The 18,889-nt window shown below is 40.4% G+C and overlaps 1 protein-coding gene and 1 long non-coding RNA gene across 2 annotated transcripts; both read right to left on the bottom strand.

Annotated features, from left to right (window-relative positions):
* Positions 1–5,832: 5,832 nt before the first annotated feature.
* On the bottom strand, positions 5,833–7,163 carry LOC119903698. Its single transcript, XR_005444550.1, has 2 exons — positions 7,004–7,163; positions 5,833–6,348 (listed from the first exon to the last, which is right to left on the bottom strand). It is a non-coding gene; the product is annotated as an uncharacterized LOC119903698 (long non-coding RNA).
* Positions 7,164–11,509: 4,346 nt separating this feature from the next.
* hpxa (hemopexin a) lies at positions 11,510–18,232 on the bottom strand. Its single transcript, XM_038721065.1, has 10 exons — positions 18,042–18,232; positions 17,906–17,943; positions 17,689–17,766; positions 17,360–17,517; positions 16,320–16,473; positions 15,472–15,684; positions 14,528–14,623; positions 13,769–13,899; positions 13,525–13,672; positions 11,510–12,064 (listed from the first exon to the last, which is right to left on the bottom strand). Exons 1-10 carry the CDS (start codon positions 18,215–18,217, stop codon positions 11,835–11,837), a joined length of 1,422 nt encoding a protein of 473 aa, XP_038576993.1. The 5' UTR covers positions 18,218–18,232; the 3' UTR covers positions 11,510–11,834.
* Between the last annotated feature and the right edge of the window lie 657 nt (positions 18,233–18,889).

Raw genomic sequence — 18,889 nt, 5'->3', positions numbered from 1 at the left:
ATCTGCCTCGACCGGTTGGGGTGAGAGAGAGAGAGAGAGAGAGAGAGAGAGAGAGAGAGAGAGAGAGAGAGAGAGAGGGATGTAAGGAGAGAGAAAGAGAGGGATGTAAGGAGAGAGAGAGAGAGGAACAGAGAGAAAAAGAGAGGGATGTAAGGAGAGAGAGAGGAGAGGGAGGCAGCCTACACAATATACACACAGAGGTACAGACAGTAAAGGTGGTGTTGCTATAGACTAAATGAAAAATGGTACAGATATTTATAGTAGTGTTAATGGTAACAGTCGTAATGTTAATGATTATAATAACAATAATAACAATAAGACTAGCAACAATAGTCGTTGCAGCAGAGAGTGTCGAGCAGGAACACAGGGGCAGCAGGTGACCCGCAACCACAGATCCAGACTCCACAGCTCCAGAGCCAGAAAACCTGCAGGAAGTGATAGGAGGAGAGAGGAGAGGGACGAGAAAGCACAAGACTACCAGAAAAGGGGAGAAGTTGTGTTAGTAACATGCAATAATGGGATGAGGTTGCATACAGAGGGAGAGAAAGTAGAGGAGAGAGGAGCTCAGTGCATCATAGGAAATCCCCCGGCAGTCTAGGCCTATAGCAGCATAACTAAGGGATGGTTCAGGACTCACCTGAGCCAGCCCTAACTATAAGCTTTATCAAAGAGGAAAGTCTTAAGCCTACTCTTAAATGTGGAGATGGTGTCTGCCTCCTGAACCCAAACTGGAACCTGGTTCCACAGGAGAGGAGCTTGATAGCTGAACGCTCTGGCTCCAAGTCTACTTTTGGAGACTCTAGGAACCACAAGTAACCCTGCATTCTGGGAGCGCAGTGCTCTGGTGGGGTAGTAAGGTACTATGAGCTCTTTAAGATAAGATGGTGCCTGACCATTAAGAGCTTTGTAGGTAAGAAGAATGATTTTAAATTCTATTCTGGATTTTACTGGAAGCCAATGCAAAGAAGCTAAGACAGGAGAAATGTGATCTCTTTTCCTGGTTCCTGTCAGAACACGTGCTGCAGCATTCTGGATCAGCTGAAGAGTCTTAACAGACTTTTTCGAGCAGCCTGATAATAAGGAATTGCAGTAATCCAGCCTAGAAGTAACAAATGCATGGACTAGTTTTTCTGCATCATTTTTAGATAGGATGTTCCTGATTTTCGCAATATTACGTAGGTGAAAAAAGGCGGTCCTTGAAATTTGCTTAATGTGAGACTTAAACAATATGTCCTGATCAAAGATAACTCCAAGATTCCTCACAGTGGTGCTGGAGGCCAGGGCGATGCCATCAAGGGAAACTATATCTTTAGATAATGCGTGACGGAGTTGCTTAGGCCCCAGAACAATAACTTCAGTTTTATCTGAGTTTAACATTAGAAAATTACAGGTCATCCAGGTTTTAACATCCTTGAAGTTTAGCTAACTGATGAGTTTCATCTGGCTTGATCGATAGATATAACTGAGTATCATCTGCATAACAATGAAAGCTTATGGAATATTTCCTGATAATATTGCCTAAAGGAAGCATATATAAAGTGAAGAGGATTGGTCCAAGGACAGATTCTTGAGGAACTCCATGACTAACTTTGGCATGCATGGAGGACTCATCGTTAACATGTACAAACTGAAATCGATCTGATAAATAGGACTTAAACCAGCTTAGAGCGGTTCCTTTAATGCCAATGAAATGTTCCAGTCTCTGCAATAGGATCTGATGGTCAATGGTATCAAATGCAGCACTAAGATCTAATAAAACCAGTACAGAGACAAGTCCTTTGTCTGATGCAATAAGGAGGTTGTTAGTAATTTTCACCAGTGCTGTCTCTGTGCTATGATGAGCTCTAAATCCTGACTGAAAATCCTCAAATAAACTATTGCTCTGTAGAAAGTCACACAGCTGTTTAGCAACTGCTTTCTCCAGGACCTTAGAGAGAAATGGAAGGTTAGATATAGGTCTATAAGTTGGCTAAAACATCCGGATCAAGTTTGGGCTTTTTCAGAAGAGGTTTAATTACAGCTACGTTAAAGTACTGTGGTACATAGCCTGTTGATAAAGATAGATTGATCATATCTAGTATAGAGGTGCTGACTAAGGGTAAAACATCTTTAAGCAGCCTAGTCGGGATGGGGTCTAAGAGGCAGGTTGATGGTTTAGATGAAGAAATTATTGAAGTTAGTTGGTAAAGATTGAGTGAAGCAAAACAGTCTAAACATATATCTGGTTCTACAGCTGTTTCTAAGGTTCCTGAGTTAAGAGATAAGTCGGTGCCAGTTGAGGGCAGGTCTTGGTGAATTTTGTCTCTAATAGCTAGAATTTTATCATTAAAGAAGCTCATGAAGTCGTAACTACTGAGAGCTATGGGAATACTTGGCTCAATAGAGCTGTGACTCTCTGTCAGCCTGGCTACAGTGCTGAAAAGAAACCTGGGGTTGTTCCTATTTTCCTCTATTAATGACGAGTAGTACGCTACTCTAGCATTACGGAGGGCCTTCCTATAAGTTTTAAGACTATCTTGCCAAATTAAACGAGAATTTTCCACTTTGGTAGAACGCCAATTCCTCTCAAGTTTCCGCGATAGTTGCTTTAATTTGCGAGTTTCAGTATTGTACCATGGAGCTAACCGTCTTTGTTTTAGTTTTTTTTCTTTTTTAGAGGGGCTACAGAGTCCAGTGTCATTCGCAGTGAGCCTGCAGCACTATCAACAAGATGATCGATTTGGGAGGGACTGAAACTAGCAAAGGAGTCCTCCGTTACTTTGTGACTAGATAATGTATTTAGAGCTGACATCTTGTATAGAAATTTTTGCCCAATGGCGTGTAGTTCAGCAATACAAACACAAAAGTTATCAAACAGTGGTCGGACAAAGAGGGATTCTGTGGGAACACCACTGAATGTTCAATTTCAATACCATACACCAAAACAAGGTCGAGGTGTGGTTAAAACAGTGAGTCGGTTCATGAACACTCTGAGAGAAACCAATGCAATCTAACAGATGAACGCAGTACTAAAGCTGTCATTCTCAACGTCCACATGAATATTAAAATCCCCTACAATAATAACTTTGTCCGTTTTAAGGACTAAAGTTGACAAAAACTCTGCAAATTCAGATAAGAATTCAGAATACGGGCCAGGTGCTCGGTACACTATAACGAAGAGAATTGGTTGCAGTGATTTCCAACTTGGGTGCGAAAGACTAAGAACAAGACTTTCAAATGAGTTATAGTTTGGTTTCGGTTTAGAGCTGATTAGTAGGCTAGAGTCGAAGATAGCTGCAACTCCACCTCCTCGGCCTGTGCCTTGAGGAATGTGAGTATTAATATGACTGGGAGGGGTGGATTCATTTAGGCTAACATATTCTCCATCACCCAGCCAGGTTTCAGTAAGACAAAATAAATCAATATCATAATCTGATATTAGTTCATTTACTAGTACACCTTTAGAAGAGAGAGATCTGATGTTTAAGAGTCCACATTTAACTCTCCTATTCGTTTGCACTATTGCTCTTGTGGTTTTAATTTTTATGAGGTTTTTATGCACAGCTCCTCTTCTGTTTACCTTTTTAAATAATTTCAATGGTCGGGGGACAGACACCGTCACTATAGGATTTTCACTAAGTAACTCCTGAAATGGAGGAGCAGAGAAGTGTGTTAGACTGCGACTCTGCCTCCTGGTCTCAACTCTGGGTTCTGGGTTGATCTGCCACCTATGGATGTATGTTTAAAAACTCCAAGTACACACAAATTGATGGGCAAGTATATGATGCAGCTCATGTCTTTTCTAATGCATCAATAAAAAGTATATCATGGGTTTTGGGGTCTTTGGGACCTGAACTTGAACAGACCTGTGGGAAACCAAAAACCCAACATACATAAAGAGAAATCATACATGTCATTTTCCCAACAAGTCCTCTAAGGTAAACAGCAAAATACTTAATTTGGACATTCCCTCTAGAGCGACACATAGAAATATTTTATGATCTGATGCCCCTATCACCCGCGACCCTATACGCAGGATAAGCGGTTGACGATGGATGGATGGATGGATGTCCCTATCAGCAGGACAATTTGTTTGCACTCTCTAAAGTGATTAGAAATCACTGTAGATTTATGTAGGTTGTTCAATGTGACAATGCTATGGTTAAGGTTTGGTTGGGTTTAGGCACAAACAGGACTTGGTAAGGTTCAGGGAAAGATCATGGTTAAGGTTAAAATAACATTTTTTTTTAAGATTAGGGGACCTTTGTTGTCATGGTTAAAATAAAAAACACTTGGTTAATTATATGATCATGGTCATGGTTTAAAACAACATTATTGACTGTTAATCTCCTTTATTAAAGTTAGCATTTTTTTCCTTTGTTGCTCTACAATAAAGTCACCTGACTTCCTCCTTTGCTCTCATCATAATTGCTGCGAAAACTAGAGGGCTTTGTCACTTAAATGTAAACAGATGTCATTATGGGGCACTTACTGAAACAGCCTATGCTTCAAAGTTCATACCCTCCATCTCAGAATCTCAAAATATAAAATCACATTTTTATCCTGTAATGAAGACACACACCACATGCTCAAAGTCTGCTCACGTCCACTCGAGTATTAGACATATTGACACAGACCTGAGACCTACAGTATTACGGTCTACCCAACCCAATTAGACTGAACATAATTTGGACCCAGCCGTCCCAGATCAGGTCTCAGTTACTAGGCACCAAAGGACCCGTGAAAACCCATGAAGAAGAGTATCTGTCCTTTCTTAGTCTTTCAACCTCATACATGTGTTGTCACAAAGTAACCCCTGTTCTGCCCCCCTTCGTCCCCCATGCTCCCCTGATGTAGAGTTAAAGTCATAATCCCTCCTCCCTTCCCTCACCCCTCCATTTCAGTAGGTCCCCTGAGCTTTGCCCGTCCTCATTAGTGGGTATTTTTCCCATGTTTGTTAATTGTGTCCTGCTTTTTGCACCACCTGCCCTTCCCCCCTCTCTTTTCCTCTTCCTCCCCTCTCTCTCTCTCTCTGTCTCCTGCCTCCGCTGCTCATCTGTGCTCTCTAACAGCCACTAATTGTCATCATAAGGATGCGTTCGCTGTCACAACTGGAGAACAGACTGCAGACCGACAGTGTGCAGCCTGGCTCCTCTGGCCCTGGAGGCCTCTGCACTGGTGTCTGGGGGCCCAGAGGACCTTGGCAGGCAGGAAACCTCCCTCTGCAAGTGTAGCTAATGAAGACAGGATGAGAATTTTACCTGGCTTAGGGAGCGGGAGAGATAGTGAACTCAACATAGGCAAACTGGGAATTAACTGTAAATGAAAGGAAGGATAGTTAGATACAGTGGCTGTCTAACACGATTTGACCATGCATATCACAACACAATACTACAGTAACAGAGCATAAACAAATAATAACTCAGACTCCACTTAACAAGTCTCCTCCATTTGTATCTACTATTTTCCTCTCATCATTCTCATGGTTGTCTTGTCTCTGTACATTCATTAAAAAAATCATGCAGCCTCAGGATAAGCTCAAATAAAACATTGCACATTCAAATGCTATGAGTTTCAGAGCATTACAGAGTTCTTAAGATGTCTTTTTTAGTGTCACTGGAACTTTTTATGATTATCAGTAACATCTGAAATGTTTTTAAATCAGACTATATTCAAAAAAAAAAGAAGAATCAGAAAAGCTTTGGCAAATTCAGACACTTTTGACTGCAGTACTGTAATCACAAAAAGCTCTGTGAGACCCTGAAGGGGCTGGTTAGATGACCAAAAAATTAACTGCAAATGAATTAAAGTATTTTAAAGTGTGGGTGAAGTTGAAGTAAAATTGAGATACCCTTGTCTTTAGAGCATGATCTTTATTTAAATTGCTGTGAATGAGTACTCTGCAGACTGGTGTTTGTGTGTCTGTGCATGTTTGAGTGTGTTAGTGTTAGTGTTAGCGTGCAAGTGGGAATTTGTGTTTTGTGGCATGTGTGCCCTCAGCATGGGGCCAAGGCGGACCCGTGCCGGCCAGCTGGAGGCTCAATCTGTTGAGGGGGTCCACTGCTCAGTGGTGGGAGGTCGGCCGGACCCACAACGACGCCCCGACCATTTGCCCCGGCCTCCCCTCTGACCAGGACGTGCAGCTTGGCAGGCCCAGCCAGGGACTGACAGCTCCACACACTCAATCCACAAGACACTGTGGAGGAGGAGGAGGTAAAGGAGGAGGGGGAGAGGGGAGGAGGACGGTTAGAGAGATACAAGAGAGGAGGAGGTAATAGGAGGTGGTGGCAACTTTAGGGAGGGAGTGGGAGACTGCTCACAGCAAGGCAGCAAAAACAGCAGTAGCACAAAGTCCAGGCACACTGCCAACTGCAGAGAGAAGCAGATTAATATAGACAGGAAGGCAGAGAAAAAGTTTAAAGTACAGAAGGTGAAGAGAAAAGGGGAGAGAAGGTGACAAGAGACAAAGAGAGACAAGTCCATTTGGGGTGTTTATTTGAAAGCACATTTTTCTATATTAGGAAGAGATATTTTCTGGTGTCCATGTATTTCTAGTCTTCACTGTTTCTAGCTGCTGTGTATCCAGTTTCTAAGTTCTGAATTTTAAATAACCTTAATATATATCTTGAAGCCAGGCAGAGAACCCTGATGTGGGGTTCTGTATTGTCCTGTCTGAATGATCATTTTGACTGTGGGATAAATTGCTTTTTGTCCTATAAAAGATTGCAGCTTTAGCATTGATTAAATGTAGGAAACGTTCGCTTCATAGTATTGCAGTCACTAATGTTTTACAAACATAAACAGCACTCACTCACTCTGCCTTGTTTTTGTGGCTGATTCTTGGTTCAAACAGGATTGAAATACATTTCAGTCAAAGATACTTTACGGTAGATACGATTTACAAATTATTCCACAATTAGACTTGAAAGGAAAGGCTCTGCTTTTGATGGAGCTCCCTTGGAAATGGAGCAGCAACAAGGATTTTGCTGAGAGGACTAATCCCACCTTAATAAGCATAACTTACATCTTAGTTGAAACATTGAACAAAAGCTGGCAGTTGGATCGTGGGGGGAGCTGCGGCAGAAAATAGTGTTTTGTCAGGCCAGCATGGACTCATATCCATGGCTCATATCAGCATGGCCTGACAAAACACTCAGGCCTTTCATTGTGGCCAGCCTAAGAAACACCTGTGCAATACCCATGCTGTCTGATCAGCATCTTGATATGTCACACCTGTGAGGTGGATGGATTATCTCGGCACAGGAGAAGTGCTCACTAACACAGATTTTTACAGATTTGTGAACAATATTTGAGATTGATATTTGAGAATAGGCCTTTTGTGTACATGGACAAAGTCTTAGATCTTTTAGTTCAGCTCATGATGAATGGGTGCACAAACAAAAGTGTTGCGTTTATAATTTTATTCAGTGTAATTGGATGTTATTACACTGTGCACAAATATTAGGCAAGAAAGTATTTTGACCATATCATAATTTCAATCCATATTTTTCAATTCCAAGCTGTATAAAGTTGAATGCTTATTGGATTTGAGCATATCAGGTGATGTGTATTTGTGTAATGAGCAGGCTGTGGCCTAAGGGCATCAACACCCTATGTATGTCAAGGTATGCATTATTATGAGACAGCTTCCTTTCCTCAGGGAAATGGGACAAAGAGATTTGACTCAAAATCAAAAATTGTAAAATGCCTTCCAGACGGATGCAACACTCTTGAAGTAGCTAAGCTTTTGAGGTGTGACCACTGGACAATTAAACGTTTTGTTGCTAATAGTCTGGGGCGTAAGAAGCGCAGGGTAAGTTAAATCTCTTTTTTTTGGCCCATTTTGCCTGAGGAAAAGAAGCTGCCTAATAATTATGCACACCTTGATATAGGGTATTTATCTCCTTAGGCCAAACCCTCCCTCATCACACAAATACATATCACCTGATATACTCAAATCCAATAAGCATTTAACTTTATACAGATTGGAGTTGGAAAATATGCATAGAAATGATGATGTGGTCAAAATACCCACTTGCTTACTATTTGTGCATGCAGTGTTGTCAGGTGGTAGCCAAACCCACCAAGCTGATAAATACACCAGTGATTGTGACACGTGAAAGAAACAGTTGATGAACAACTAATTCAAGCACAACTTTTGTGCTCTGTCTGAACTAACACCATGCTTCATAGATGAAGGTTTGCATGTGAGACTGCTAACTTTAGCTTTTACTTGTATACCTTGCTGAGTCTGTTTTTTATGAAGATATTGACAATTGTGTAGTAAAGTTTCTTAATGCTCAGACTGCATCTACATTAAGCTATCTGATTTTTCTCAGTTTTCATGTGAAAACAATCTGGTCATGCCTCAGGTCCACATTTCTCCTTTGTCACTGTGTCATGGTCCATGCAAACAACACCTATGCAATGGGAGCTTAAAACCCAGTCAAAGTAGAGCTGTTGTTGTGAGTTGCCAGACATTTGCTACACTTACTTACAATATCTTTTTATTTATTTATTTTTTTACAATATTGACCCTCTGGCTTGCTGGCCACTCAAAATAAGTGATTGAGTGATGAGTTATGAATCATTGTGATAAGCATTCCTGTGAATAACCATTTGCCTCTTATCTTTAAAATGCTGCATCAGTAATCTGCAAGGAGGAGATTTTAAACTTGTAAATCAGATCACAAATTTAGAAGTCACTTCTATCAGTGTGTTGTTCAGGTTTTTGTTTTTGTTTTTGTTGTTTGAAGTCATATTTTACTTATAGCTTCTTTTAATACACACTTTCTCATCAAAAGCCATTTCTTTACCACAATAAATGTATGCAGCCAAACTGTTGTGCACCAAATTACTACTACTAAATAATTAGCTTAAAGGGTCTTTTCCCCGAGCTTTATATACATCATTTTGTTGTGTAGGCATATGTGTGTGTGTGTGTGTGTGTGTTTTGGTCCTTTCTGTGTGTCTTTACCAGACTGGTTCACTGCTCTCTCTGACAGTTTGATGCAGGGCACTGGGGTTACATCAGAGGGAGTGTTTTTAGCGGTCACTAGTCTACAGAGGGGACGCTAGCTGGCACCATCTGGTCATGAGAGCCAACGTTTATCTGGCAGTCTTGGCCAATGTCCATACCTGCTTGTTCTACACACACACACATACACACACGCACACACTTACTGGGGGTCAAGCTACCCTAAACGACAGGCTGAGAGCAGATGTCCGTCAGCCCTCCCAGTCCAGTTAATTAAGCAGCATCACAAACAGCAATGAGACAACTCCACATGCACACACACAAACACGCAGAACACGAAGACTCATGGATAGCCAGAAAAGCAGTACATCGGGGGGGGGGGGGGGTCTGTGTGTGTGATTTATTGCATAAAACATTCTGTCACACACCGGCTGCAACAAAAGATCTGTGAAAGTGAAAGTGAAAGTTAGTGATGATTGTTAAAGTAGGGAGTGAACAGAGGAGTTGGTTGATGAATCCATGACTATTTTGGAGGATGTTGTTTGTGGTGCTGTTAAACTGTATTGCATAATAGAAAGTATTTTTTTGCACCTTTATGGAAGAACGCTCTATTTCAAGACTGTTGTATTATTGTCGCTTTGGATAAAAGCGCCAGCTAAATGACTGATTATTTGTGGGTGGCGATGGTGCAGTAGATAAGACATGCCTTTGGTGTAAGAGACCCCGGTTCAATTTCCATTGTGACATATCTACCAATGTGTCCCTTAGCAAGACACTTAACCCCTAACTGCTTCAGAGGCGTGCTGCCTCTGACATATATTGTAATTGTAAGTTGCTTTGAATAAAAGCGTCAGCTTAATGTAATCAGACTGCATTTGTTTGTTTCAACCTTACAACTAAGTTTATAGCTGGCCTTTAGTCGTTGCCTATTGCCAGAAAATTGCCTGTGTCATCCCAGCTGTACTGTTGCAGCCGTCTTGTCTTGGTATGCTTCCTGTCCTTTTGGAGATTTGCCTGCTTGCTTAATCCCTTTTGGACCGGGTCACCTGTGCTGACCTCTGCTGTGATTGACCAAGTAAACCTTACTTTTACCTCTTCTGTTGCATTCTGTGTTATTGGGTCTCCAGTGGCATCTGCATTGCACGTTCGTGATTAGATATACTTGAATCTAACTGCAGTAAAAAAATTGTTAATTAACAATAAAAGAACTAATTGCATTTGATGTGGGTGTTACCGGGCTGGCAGCTTTGCAGTTGATCGTGGCATCATGTCAGAGCTGGTGAAGGGCCTCAGTGTTTCTCCCTCCATTGTCACCCCAGCAGGCAGTGGGGTGAAGTAAGGGATTGTGCGATCCAATGAAGCGTGCTGTTATCAGAGACTTCAGCCCCGGTCATGAAGCTGACATCACCCCATTGCCTCAGTTTAGAGCTGCATGATGCACAGCAGGTCACTGGGGACGGGAGGGAGAACCCCCAAAATCACTGGAAAGCCTGTGTTGTTAATGATCAAAGTCTTCTTCTGTTTATTAGGCCTGGCTTTTTCTGAAAAGTAATTTATGTGTAGCAAATGAAGAAAATTGAATTGTTTCACGGATTTGAAATCAAGAAAAATGATTTATCATTTTTCTTAATTTCAAATCTGTTACCTTGTGACTATAGTTGTACATTTGACACCTGATACTTGGACTCAAGTCAGACTAAAGTCATAAAAATGAAGATTTAAAAAGTGACTTGGACTTCACTTTTCTGAGTATCAATAAAATACTAAGACAGCAACAGGCAGCCCTTGCATAGCCACAAAGCTTGAATATGTATTATTAGACATGGGCACTTAAAGGACTTGGTCTCAGTTATGTAAAACAAAAACAAAAAAACCCCCACCACTAACAAAAAAAACATTAATATAAAAGGAACATTTTTAAATGTTCGGTTGTTTTGATGCTCTAACACTAACAATGCCACTCACAGATGCCTGAGAGTGTAGGTAATTAAATCATTAACATTTTGCAGAGACTACTGACCAGATAGAAAAGTGCATGTTTCTGCCACCAACAGTGGGGTCCATGGGGGTTTACAAGAAGAAGAATTTACATCTTCCACATTTTAGTCTAATACCAAAGGTCCCTGAAGGTAACTCAAATCTCAGCCCCAGTGTATGCCGCAGAGGGAAAAAATTACACTGTGTTTCTCTGCTGGAGAAAACCAAGAAAGAGACAAACATGCAGAAGAAGCCTAAAGTTTCATTGTCGTGACAATCAAGTTGGTTCCTGAAGTGGAACTCTTGTGCCCTCTTCTGGTAAAACTTGTACTTGTTCTGGCATTGGAAAAACATGTCAGCAATCTTTTGTTGGTTGTCACTGTGCATGGATGACCAAACTAGTTTACCCTCCAATCTAGTTGTAACTCAACTAACGGACTCTATTTTCCATATAATTAAAATTTATTATTAATTTATTGATTTTCCATATGTTAAAATTACAAAATCAAATTGTAAAATGAAACACCACTGAATAACGCTCTGATCATCCCTCCTTGCCAGACAAAGTAGACCCTCTGTGTTGCTTCTCCTCTTTATTCACAACAACACTGTACAAAATGAATCACAGAAAAACACTTAAAACCCTTTAACTTCTGGTTAGCACACTTTACACAGAGGACCACTGAGGTTAAAAAAAATTATTTTTTCTGAGGTACGACATAGAAGGGAAACAACTAGTATGAAATGCTGTATCATTGTCTGGAAGCACATGTAATCAAAAGCTTTGTGACTTGTTGTTCGGGGCCTCCTGCATGATGTCGTTGGTGCCTTGTTTTTCCATTTTTCAACGTGTTGTATGTGACATTCTGCACAAACTTTTCAGTCCTGTCAAGCAAGCCTCTTAGTGATCACAGCCAAACAACTCCATGGATACCCTGTGCTGCTCAGGCAGGGCCCTGGAAGCAACAAACTGCATGGTGCTGTTAAAGTTGTAGAAGTGGTTGCCTACGATCACCTTAAGTCCTTCAGGACCACACAGGGCAGCATCAACCTTCTTGAAGAGAGAAATTGGACGCTGGTTTTTTGCAGCACGAGGGGTGACCTTCAGTTCCACATCATAGATGTGCTGACCTGGAAGACAACAGGCAGGAAGAGATGTGAGTGGGTAGGCTACTGTATCTAGTTTACAATTGTGGAAAGCTTGAGAAGGGTAATATATCAATCCAGAATGACGCTTTGACCTGGTCTTTTGTGAATAAAATTAAGTTATTTCCCAGTAGGCATTAATTTGTTGATTTGCTGCTCGAAATACTTCAGACGTCTCTGTCAAAACTGGGTTAACTTTCGACCTCAGGTTTACATATAACTATTGTTTCAACAGGATCTCAAGGACTATTTCATTCATGTGAAGCAGGTGTACATATCATTATACAGTCCTTGAAACACTGTTGAAACAATAGTTATATATAAGCTAAACTTCTAAACAAGAGTCTACAGTCATGCTAGCAACTCTGTGAGAGCGTGTTTTGAGCTAAATGTGAACGTCAGCAATATGTTGATTTTTAGCATGTAAACATGTACCATATTAGCTCTAAACACAAAGTTGTGGTGAGGCTTGATGTCAGTGTCATTAATTTTGTTGGTATTTGGTCATAAACCATAATATTGACATATCCAATTTATTATGTATTGCAGATGAAGAATCTTGCATTATTTATGCAAGAATGTAACTTAGGCAGTGACCATCAGAGGTGGTACCCTACTAAATTAACAGCTGTTTGAGAGTTGAAAGAACCAGCTCTTATTGCTGAGCTGAGCCAATGTGTAAGTTTGAATCTGATCCAAGCCATTATCTTAGTGATTACTCACAGTTTAACCTAACCCCACCCACTAAAAAAGAAAACCATGAACGGCTCTCAGAAAGGAACAGAGACATAAGATCTGGCTCACTAATTTGGTGCGGCAGCTCCCTCCACCCTCCTAACCTATTCCTTACTTGATAAACTTGTTGATTTTACTTACTTAAGGGAATGCATTAGCTTAGTCCAAGGGGACTTGGGTTAGAACTGGAGTGGGTCAAGTCCACCATGGACAATTGCCAAAGGTGCCCCTGAGTAGAGCCCTGAAACCCAAAACTACTCCCCTGGCGCTGCTCAATGGCTGGCTTCCCGCTGCTCCTAACTAATTAGGATGGGTTAAATGCAGAGAAAGGGAAACCCTCACTGATTAAGACAAGATAAAATAAATGTTCATTTATGTGTTTATTAAGAGGGGGTTAGTTCTCTAAGCAGAGTTCCTGCTCTGATGTTTTTAGAGCTCCCTCAAACAGCAGAGCTATTTCTGCCAAATTTAACTTTATATCCATTTTCCAGAAAAGGTCAGTTCCTTGACTTTAGTATTCCCGCCTGAACTGAACTATTTAAAAAATCTGAAATTAACCTTGTTTAGACATGCACATTCATACATGTTCTCATGTCTATTTACATAATTTCAACTTTCAGTGCTTGTAAATGTGCAGGCTAGTTTCTTCATAATGATCCTATAATATTGTATAGTTATTGCATTATTTTAGATGTTATCTGTGTCTTTACCTTGGATAATGTGAGCAATATGATGATCCTGGCAGACAAATGCAGCATCAATGGGACCTTTGATACCCAGCTCATTCTCCACAGTCTTGGGGTAATCGGGCAGGTGGGTGTGGGGCTCACCAACTTTGTAAACATATAGATCGTCGTCCTGAGGGGATAGTAAAATAATAAATGGTGTGTGTTTGAGCCTTAAAGAGAAGGTGATGAAAGGTTCAATGTGATGTGTGTGCGCTATGTAGAATACCTTGATCATGTAAAGGTGATTCTCATAAGAGAAAACAGCGTCCACCTCACTGTGCAGCTCTTTGAAGGCGTTCTCGATGGTTTCCGCCTTCAGTGTGTCATTGCTTTCATCTTTACGTAGGAAATGGTGGCCTGCAAGACAAGCGAATCGCTTAGGAATGCTGCAAATAGTTACACTGTTTTATGATTGCATAATGAACACAGTTCAGATGTACTTGGGTATTAGACATTGACAAAGAATAGCCAAAAGTTTGGTTTCTAAATAAGAGGATGCTTGAGGAGGAAGGGTTTCTGTTATCACTGTGAAACTGGGTCACTCTTGGAATCTGTTGGAACTGTTGTGAATCCAAGCTCACCTTGCCTAATATTATTTGAATAAGGTTGTTACTGTTGTTAATGTCTCTCAGGTGTTCTGCAACCACCGGTAATTCCGGGAATCTTAGCTTAGCAATTCATCTTAGCTCAGAATAAAAACTGAAAGCATGGGGAAACACCTACCCTCGCTCTGTTTAAAGTGAAAATAAATAAATCTACCTACCTGTATGTCTAAAGCTCAATAATTAACACATTGTATCTCATTTCTTTAATCTGTACACAAACAGGATATGTGCTGTAACTACTTTTTGTGCTGCCCACAATGACTCTGGCCACTGTTCATTAAGAAGTTGTTGCAGCACATAACTCACCATAAATCTACAATGCCCGATCCCAAAATAATTGATATCCATTTCCGAAGAAGTAGTCTTTTGTCAGGTCTTACCTCTGAAGGCATAGAGGTTCCCAGCATCGTCAGATGTGATGGCATCCAGGTGAACGCGGCTGCAGCGCTCTCTATCCAAGTGGTCACTCTCCTCACCTGAACAGAAAACAAGCATAATGCTAATGTTAAGCCTGAAGTGCAAAACTATTATATCAGAGTCTGATAGTGAGAGTAATCAGAGACTAATTACACAACACTGGCAACACCATAGACTTTATATAAAAAGGTCAACACGTGCTTATGACGTGTAAGCCGCGGGAATGTCGCCACAGAAACCAGATATAAAAACTCTGGTGTACTGCAAATACAGAGAGATTTACGTGGCGGTTATAGGCTTTCTCAGGATTGTGTAGGCTAAACTTGTTTGGCAAGGGCTTGAACATAAAGGATGTTCATTTATATGTAAAAGTCCCACACTCTAGCTTGAAGTACATATTTATCAGCTTTGTCAAAAAAGATTTTACCTAGAGGGATCAAAAAGGTTGTCTACCTGTTCTTTACTTAGCATGGCTCAAACGTGCTAAGCAGAGTATTTTATTCACTTCATTTATTCTGACACACTGACACAAATGAGACCATTCCTGGGAACACTGACAACCTGAATGACATTTAAACTGCATTTTAATATGCCACTGATTTTAACTTTTGGAGGTAAATCTACTGGATTGCCAAACAGCCAAAAACAGATGCTGTTTAGAGATAAACCAAAGTGTTTGTTATGATTACTTAAACTTAATGTTTTTGGCTATGAAAGATAATAGAAGATGTGAAAGACCAACTGAAACATCACAACATATTTATCCTCATGGTCTCAAGAGTGAACAGTGATTATCCTAAGATATCAGATCAATTTGACATTGATATATCAGTGGCTTAAAACAACATACGTATAATTTTCAGTCATGTCTGATTGATAAATCAGCTGACATTGATTTTTCACTTGCCAAACTTGGAGCATCTCATGAAGTAGTCACGGGCCTCTTTGGGGTATCTGCCATGCACCTCGCCTGTCTTTGGGTCAAACTTGGAGAACTGGTGTCCATGGAAGCAGTAATAGTGATCCATAAAGCGGAAAGCAGATGTGCAGTTTGGCATGGTCTTGAACTCTTTCTCATCTACAGCCTTGGTTCTGACATTGTAGTGGTAGATGTCGTCTCCTACAAAAAATTACACATGATGTTAGAGATATGTTTTTGGTTTAAGAAGCTAAGAAATATTCTTAAGGCTATGAGGTTAAAATGGGGACTGAGCAGTCAATTTGTTTGAGGTATCCTCACTGGGTGAGTTTTGTAGGGCTATTACCCGTTTTCACCCTTGCGGAACAGTTAAAGTAAAGCAAAGCTTTACAGCAATTATACAGTAAATAAAACATGTGCAAAACAGAAAAGGCCCAAAACTAAAAGTACTTTAAGAAAAATGTTCTCTGAAATAAACAGAAGGTAGGAAGCACTCACAAAGCAAAAGATTCCACCAAGGCTTCTCAAGCCTCTAAAATGGTTCTTATCTTAAGAATAAAAAAACATTTAGAAATGTTTACATTTTATCTGGATGTGCTTTAAATACACAACGTGATTGTGACATTCACTGAAGTGTAGTTGTTGATGAAAAGGCAAAAATGTCCAATCTTACAATGTTAAGTCATCTTTAAAGAAAAAGGGTTCACACCTAACATTGTTCACTTGTTTCATGGCTTAACCTTTTTACTAAATTTAATTAATCCTGCTGAAAAAAACAAACAGAAGGTTTACAGATTAATGTTTTCTTACAATGGTAGGTAATAATTTACACTGACCCTTGAAGAAGATGACAGAGTCCTCATCACACTCTGGCTTGGGACACTCCACGGCAGCATCCAGATGGTCAGGGATGCCAGGGAAGACTTGGGAGATGTCCTTGGGGTACCCGTCCTCCAGCTTGTGTTGGTAATAGCTGAATACCTTATTGTCCTGTATCAAAAGATCAAAGTGAGTACCAGATAAAATTGACAAGTAGTTACGCATGCACAATCAAAGTGCAGAAATGTATAAATCTATGCTGACACTATCATATAGTTTATATGTTACGAAAAGGAGGTAGTGCAGTAAATTTGATTATGAAAAAGGTGTCATGATGACAGCAAGTTCATAGTTTTCTGCAACTGGATCTGCCACACTCTAAATTTCTTTTCAGAATTTGCAATTCCTTACTTGTCCAATAGTAGTACCCACTGTCTTTCAGAATTTCTTTCTCACCTGACCTAGTTGTTGTTGACCCACTTGCTTTGGAGTGCGTCTTTGGATTTTTTGCAGTCCAGTTTATGCACTTAAGCAGGTTTCTGCCTTTTCTCACCGCCTGCCTGTTGCCAAACTCGACAACCTTGTAAACTTAGATTTTACACAACATGCCCTCTCTAAGAGACATCCCATTTTGCATTAATTTCTCTTAACCATCACACAAAGGGATAGTCTTTCATAAAATTGTATATATACATATTTTAATATCTGATATAACATGAGTAAACTTAATTTTGAGTTAGAGAACTTACAATTGAGACATCAAAGTGATCTCTGCAGGGAGAAGGGTTGAATCTAGGACATGAACCTCTGTTACATAACAGTTAATAATGAGTGGACTATGATGAGATCAGAATCTACTGAAACTACTGTCTTTCCTTACCAAAACAACTTCAATTACAGGGAATTATTGGTGTTATTAGACATTTTGATCCCCCGGAAAAACATCTTTGACACAGTTTCATCTCTTATCTCTAATCTCAAACATGTTCCGGGTCCACTGCAGGGGCATTACCCAACTTTTAATCTCAGCACTGACAAAGATCAGACTGGACCATACCAAGAAGAAGAACATGTGATCGTGGTCGGTGGGGTTGTCCTCGTAGTGCATGCGGAAAGCAGCGTCTACATGGCCCAGGTGGTGATGGTCATCCAGCTCAGTGAACGAATTATTGGACAGCTCTGCTTTGCCATGGAAGCCCTTGAACAGATGGTCACCTGATAGGAAATACCAGAAACAACCTTTAGATTGAACAATATAAATTGTCTTCCACAACTTAGTATGATTTACGTAAATCAACAATTAGCAATTCCACTTGACGTGTGTTTATTTTTATTTTGAGGACATATGGCAAGAAACGTCCCTGCTCAGGATTCCTAGGCACTTACCCTTGAAAAAGTACGGGATTCCCTCTTCGTTCACTGCAACAGCATCCATCTCAAGGCCTTTACAACGGTCAAGGACAGCTGCAGAACATCATGGTCATGTGAGATTAAAAAAGAAAGTTTTAAATTAAGTGTTAACATTCATGATGAGAAATGTCTCTAATGACCAAGATGTCAAACTAGTGATCAAAATGAGTTGGAAAGCTTTCCGTCAACTCACCTGATGCATGTGCATGTCCTTGTGCATGTTCGTCATTTCTGGTTGAACAGAACAGAAAAAGAAAATTTTTCAAATAATTTTGTCGTTTACAAACTGAATCATAGTTGTCCAATAGTTTAAGTGCAAGAATACTTACGACTGAGCCCACGGCAGAGGCAGGCAGAGACACAGGATGTGGGCTAGCAGCTTCATGGTGAGCAGTCCTCTGATCCAGGAGAGGCCTGGAAAGACAGCAGAGCTAGGCAACAGGTACCCTGGCTGCTGCTGCAGCAACTGTTTATATTTTAGCCCAGTTTGTGTGGGCCACGTCATGTTCGGTACCAAAAGAGGAGGAGCAAACAATGTGCAGACGCACTAGGCTCACCAAAGACGCCCACGATGTTTGATGTGCCCCAGAACTGTGCCCCAGAGAGCTCTACCCCAGTCATCCCACTGCTTGGACCAGTTAATAGGAAACTGAGTCCTGTGGCAGCAAAGCTTCAGAGAATTTGGAAGGCTCCCTTTTCACCATGAAAATCTAATCAATAGATGTGTATCTTATGCACTTTAAATGACATGTGCATACTTCATCATATATTTGTTGTATTCAAAATAAAGCATTTTGCTGAAGATACAGCAGCTGCATATGCAGCATTGATTTCCACAGTGATCTCTGTTGCTGGTGTCACATTTTAACATTTGATATGACACCAACGCAGAAATAATTTTTAATGAATGTTAAGCATTATTATACATTGCACCTCAAATATATATGTGGTAATAGAAAGACCTGCTGGTGGTACCAGACAACGTGCATGCTTCCCTTTGCTTGATATTTGTGATTAAAATCAACAAATGTTTGTTATTCTAACAAAGGCTGAAAAGTAGCCATACCTTTTTATTTTATTATGTTGCATTACGGTTTACAATATGCTCATAGAAATATTCAGCCTAATCTGTAACAAACATATCTCAGAACATTCCAGAAGACCAATCAAAGCAGGA

Source organism: Micropterus salmoides, unplaced genomic scaffold (genome assembly GCF_014851395.1).
Source record: "Micropterus salmoides isolate LMB-PRFRI ecotype aquatic unplaced genomic scaffold, ASM1485139v1 Ms_hic_scaffold_15, whole genome shotgun sequence".
Classification (NCBI taxonomy): Eukaryota; Metazoa; Chordata; class Actinopteri; order Centrarchiformes; family Centrarchidae; genus Micropterus; species Micropterus salmoides.
Note: the sequence above shows the minus strand (reverse complement) of the source record. Positions and strands in the feature narration are given on the sequence as shown.